Source organism: Epinephelus moara, chromosome 12 (genome assembly GCF_006386435.1).
Source record: "Epinephelus moara isolate mb chromosome 12, YSFRI_EMoa_1.0, whole genome shotgun sequence".
Taxonomy (NCBI): Eukaryota; Metazoa; Chordata; class Actinopteri; order Perciformes; family Serranidae; genus Epinephelus; species Epinephelus moara.
This window is the reverse complement of record NC_065517.1, coordinates 41,933,610-41,939,506: the sequence shown is the minus strand read 5'-3', so window position 1 is coordinate 41,939,506 and position 5,897 is coordinate 41,933,610. Positions and strand designations below refer to the sequence as shown.

Genomic DNA, 5,897 nt, shown 5'->3' with positions numbered 1-5,897 from the left:
TCTCATCCTCAAAATATGACCCAAAGTTTGTGATGGGAGTAAATTAACTCATCTAATTTGCATATTGTGGCGTCACTAGGCGGCGGCCATATTGGATTTCATAAATCTCAGTAAAACATTCAAATCATTCAAACTTTATTTTATTAAAGGCAGCTATTCAGTGTGGAGTCAGCTTTTCAACAAGCTTTCAAACATTCAAATCATTCAAACTTTATTGTATTCAAGGCAGCATTGCAGCGTGGCTTCAGCTGGCAGCATTCACACCCGCAATTTCTTCAGAAATTGCTTCTCTAGTTTAATTTTATATACTTTATTAATCCCTCACTCTGTTTGTCAATTACACACAGGTCCGAACACACACACATGCACAAACAGGACCTATACATGCACTAAGTGGAGAGATGTTAGAGTGGGCTGCCCATGACGGGCTCTCTGAGCGGTTGGGGGGTTCGGTGCCTTGCTCAGGGGCACCTAGGCAGTGAACTGGCACCTCTCCAGCTACCAGTCCACGCTCCATAATTTGGTCCGGACGGGGACTTGAACAGGCGACCCTCCGGTTCCCAACCCAAGTCCCTATGGACTGAGCTACTGACACCCCTGATCCAAATTTTGGACATTTAACCCTGCTCAATTTTAAATTTAATACTGATCTAATGTGAACTTCAAATACAAATGACACAAAAAATCTCATTGTAATGAATGTGTTGTAAGATAAATTAGTTTATTCTCATAAAAAACAACACCTGTCTCTTGGGGTCAATTAGGGTAACAGTTTGTATACTTATTGACCATAAGCAATACGACAGGAGAGCACATGGCTGGAGGACAGTTAGTACTACTTTTAGTAATACTTTTGTTGGCTGTCATTTCAACTCATATTTCCTTTGAAATTATAAATAATAAGAAAAAACACATTTTATTTTGTGTATTTTTAATCTAAAGCTAAAAGACATTATCAAGAGAACACAATGAGATTTTTTTGTTTTAAAAAAATGTGACAAAGTGTAATTTCCACTAAAGTCTTTTCCATCACTTTATGTATCGTGATGGAAAAGACATACGGTAGTGGGAATAACAATGCCAGTGTTAAGTGCAACACACAGGCCGTCAAGTGCCGCCCTTCAACACACACTGGCAACAACCGGAGTTGATACTACGGCGGCCGGGACGTACATAAAAGGCTTTTCTCGCAGCGCTGCCATGAGCGCCAGCCGCGCTGGAAATAGAGCAGTGGGCTGAANGTGGCTGTACCTACACTAGTTGCCAACGGTTGCCAACTGCTAGTAACGGAAGAAGAAGAGGAAAAACTTTGAGGCAACAAAAACTTGTATTTCACGGGTGAGTTTCTTATCAAAGTCGTCTTATTAAAAATTTGAAACAACCGGAGTTGATACTACGGCGGCCGGGACGTACATAAAAGGCTTTTCTCGCAGCGCTGCCATGAGCGCCAGCCGCGCTGGAAATAGAGCAGTGGGCTGAAGCAGAGCGGCGCGGCGCGTCGGCCGGCGCCAGTGTGGGTTGGTTCATAGAATATAATGGAGGCGGGCGTTTTGGCGCGAGGCGTTTTGGCGCGCGGCGTATGGCGGCGGTGTGTGTTGCACTTTATATTACTGAAAATATTCTATCAATCCACTTCTCTAAATATGTGTTAGAGTCTATTAAAGTTTCCAGAACAAAATAAACAATAGTTGAAGACTGACCCAAATATGTGAAAGAACATGTATTATTTGAAGCATCACATATTTTATTTAAAATGATTGTGTTGAGTGGTGGAAGAAGTCCTCAGATCTTTTACTTTAGTATGGTAAGATAAAACTTTAATGTCCCCAGGGGGCAATTTGGGAAAACAAAACAGACAGTACAAGACATAACACAGAATCCAGTATCACACACTGTCAGGGGTCAATCATCAATTAGTGCTCACTGCTGGTTAAGAAAAGCGAAAGCAGGCGGGATAAAGGACGATCTGTAACGCTTAGTGCTACATTTACGGAGGCAAAACCTTCGCCCTGATGGAAGCATCTGAAACTCAGCATGGAGGGGATGTTGAGAGTCTGAGACAATCGACTGAAAAGAAGCAATAAAAATTCTCTGTAACATGTTTAAGTCCTGCATTTAAAACTGCACTCAAGTTAATGTACAGAAGTGTCAAAGTCCAGTCAGACAGAGACATATGTTTAGCATCTATAATGTCATCAGCCTTTTTAAGTTTGACATGTATGTAGGGGGTGATAACACGGGGTAGACGAAGGGTTGTGGAGGGTTTACTGGTTCTATTAGCAACTTTGAGCATCTTTACTCTTATTACCTCCGCCAAGGAGGTTATGTTTTCGCCAGCTTTGGTCTGTTTGTTTGTTTGTTTGTCTGCAAAATAACTCAAAAAGTTATGAACGGATTTTTAGGAAAGGTGGATAATGGGACAAGGAACAGATGATAAAATTTTGGTGGTGATCGGTTGAAGCAAAGTGGATAAAATAGTAAATAAAGTCTATGTTGTGACAGCCTCAGCAGCAATTAAGACGGTGACAATAGCGCCATCTGGTGGCCGGACAGCACGTCTCGCTCTACTTGCTAAATATTGTTGTAATTCTAAAGTTGAAATTAATGTTCTGTGTTGGAAAAAAAGAAAGTGAAAAATACAAAAAAACATATTATATTCTGTGTTGATACAAAATAAAAACGAAATAAATACACCACAGTGTCTCCATGGTGACGGCATATATAACCTCATAATGATAGTGATGCAAATAACCTAATTGTGATGCAGGCTGCAAAATCTGATGCAGAGGGGGAGGGAATATCACCTACTTGGCGGAGGTCTGCACTCTCTGAGTGCTTTTCTAGTAATCAATATCTTTCAGTCAATTCAAGCACTATATTTGAATTTAAATAAATTGCAAAAGTGATCTGGAGCTCATGATAGGTCTTAAATGGAGGGGCCTTCGTCCACAAAGTAGCCTGGCAGATAGGAAAACATTTGGTGCAAGAGTGGAAACTTAAATTCATTATGTCGGAACATTATAAGCAATCAGTGGTGCTCATGTGTGATGGGTGAAGCAGCCAGCTGTCTATGAAGGATAGTGCCCATAGAGAGGAATATAAAGACTGCATTCACATCGACCATCAGCCATCAGCCATCAGCCATTGTCACTGAGGCTGAAATATGTCAAATGATGACAACACATGTTTCATAAACCTGTTGGAGGGTTTGATGTTCACAGTGTTCATAAAGACGCAGATGTCTTCGAGGTTCAAACGGCAGCGACAGCAGCACTGACACAAAGATCTGTCCTTTGGAGATGACACAGGCCTCCTCATTCAACATGTTCAGAGGCAGATACATATTAATGTGTTCATCACTTTAATGCTGCAGCTGTTAGAGGTGGAAATCATTTTTATTGCATTATAGTTAGTTAGTTCATTTATTTATCCTTTCGGAAATTCTTTTTGTCTGTGGCATCGTCAGAAAAATACACAAGAGACATTACAATTAAGGACAAACATTAAACAACCATAGAACAACCACAGCTGATAACAACAGCAAGACATAACAACAGCATCTAACAACAGTGCTCTGCACCAGCATCACCGACAATCAAAAATGAAGAAACCTACCATAGTGTGCACCTTGTATCACGGTCATAATTTGTTCAGCAGAGCTGTACTGGAAGGTAAACTTCTTTGCTACAGACTGTGTTTGAGTCCTATGACCGTTGTTTATCGGTTACTGTCCATAGATATTTATATTCATTGACAACTTCAATACTTTCACCGTCAATAACTACATGTTAGTGTGTGTCTCTGCTCAGTCTGAAATCAAAAATCATTTCTTTTGTTTTCTTGGTGTTCAGCTGAAGAAAACTAGCATGACACCAATTAACAAAATCACTCACACATCCCTGATAACCTGTTTCATCCTCAGCTATCAAACCAACAATCACTGTATCGTCAGCACATTATACTGCTTTGGAGTTTATAATAATATATCAAAATGTATTAGGTGATTTTGTGCTACTGATATAATTATGCAAAGTAACTAGTTGTGAAAAGGACAATATTTATTTAAAAAAAAATGGACGCACTCAAATTACAAGTACCTCAAATTGTAGCCTATTTAAATACAGTATTTCAGTAGTTGTATTTAGTTACTTTCCACTACTGATTACATCACAAATAACGTGATAAACTGGAGGAAACAGCAGCAGTAATATAGTTTGGGCCTGTGTATGTAACGTTACTGACACACAGGCGAGTCTCATTTGTTATCAAGGTCACCTGACTGCATGTCAAAGCCGAGCGCCAAACGAAGCTGGAGTTAACTCTAAATTAAACTACCTGTTTAATTACGGTAAAATAAACCTGTTTAACGGTAAAGGAAACGGACACACCGACTGAATGTCAGGAAACGGTTTAATATCCAGTATCCGGCGGTTAATAAACGCCGAGGAGCGGCTGAGGACGATCACTCCGGTAAGCTAACGTGTTGTTAGCATGGCAAGCTAACTAGCTGAGTGCTAGCTAGTCAGCATGAGAGGCTAACTAGCTAAAGGCTAGCCCCTGTGTGTGTGTGTGTGTGTGTGTGTGTGTGTGTGTGTGTGTGTGTGAGCCGCTCTGACTGTAGAACACACTGAGGTGTCAAACACACATTACTGCAGCAGCACCTGTCTAGCTGGGAACTGCCCATTGTTCCGACCATATTAAACTCATTGTTCTGAAGTCCGTTCCGAAATCATCATGATGCCCTGTGGTTAAGGTCTGGTTAGGTTTAGGCACAAAAACCACTTGGTTAAACGGGTCAGGAAAAGGTCATGGTGTGGGTTAAAATGAAAAAGAAAGTGACAAACACATAAGCCGTGAGCCTGCTCCGCCTCAAGCCGGTCGCGGCGCACCATACGCCCGCCGCGAGCCGTTCAGCACCGCGGACAGTCGGACTAATGGGATGTCGAACCAATGACATGGACACGTCTAGCTGCGGTCATAACTCATAATTTAAATTAGCACCGCTCTTTCCTAAAGTTAAGAAATGTGATTATTGTCATGTGGCGATGTTCACCATTTATTTTAAGCAAGACTGCTTTGATTTGAGGGTTTAAAATTGACTTTGGTGTATTTCACATGAATTCAGCTCAACAGTTTTTGCACTATAACATTCTTTGGTAAAAACTAAGTCACACTGTCAAACCTCTTAACACAGCCAGCAAAGCAGAAATTAATCAAATTCAAGAGGGTTTATTGGCATGATCAATGATCATACTGACATATAGTGGCTCATTGCACAAGATGCTGCACACAGGGAGGAGTACATTTTTTCATGGTGCAAACTAGGGCCCGACCGATACGGATTTTTTTTGGGCTGATGCCAATTCCGATATTATGGATTAAAAAAATCTGATAACCGATATATCAGCCGATTAAATTTTTACGTTTTTCAGTTTAAAACCCCCGAAATACCTGCTTTTGATGGCTTAAATATAGTTTAGTTTCTAATGACTAAAAAAGCAACGTTTCGACCCAAATGGTCTTCCTCAGGCCATTTGGGTCGAAACATTGCTTTTTTAGTCATTAGAAATAGGGATGCACCGAAATGAAAATTTGTGGCCGAAGCCGAAACCGAATAATATTAAACACTTGGCCGAATACCGAGTACCGAATACCGAATATCGTTGTTTAGTTTTTTCATTAGTTTTTGCAGATGAACCCTCCAGATTAGTGTTGTCACGGTACCAAAATTGGATCCCACTGTATTATACCAGTGAAAGTATCATGGTTCTGAGTAGTATCAGGATACCACAGCAAAAATGAGGCAGATGTGCCTTTTGTCATTTATGAAAAGATAAATCACTTTTCTATAATACATCAATGATATTTCAATGGAATAAATTACTTATTGACTTATT

General features: G+C 40.4%; 2 protein-coding genes across 3 annotated transcripts in view; one reads left to right on the top strand and one right to left on the bottom strand.

The window, feature by feature from the left end:
* The window catches only part of LOC126398287 (zinc finger protein DPF3), a 423,217-nt gene that overhangs the window by 179,399 nt on the left and 237,921 nt on the right, over positions 1-5,897 (bottom strand). The gene's annotated exons all lie outside the window — the stretch shown is intronic.
* fkbp6 (FKBP prolyl isomerase 6) overlaps positions 4,295-5,897 on the top strand; it is an 8,534-nt gene continuing 6,931 nt past the window's right edge. Inside the window, exon 1 of the mRNA XM_050057516.1 lies at positions 4,295-4,470. Coding sequence (XP_049913473.1) covers positions 4,396-4,470 — 75 coding nt within the window. The 5' untranslated portion in view covers positions 4,295-4,395. The remainder of the gene's footprint in view (positions 4,471-5,897) is intronic.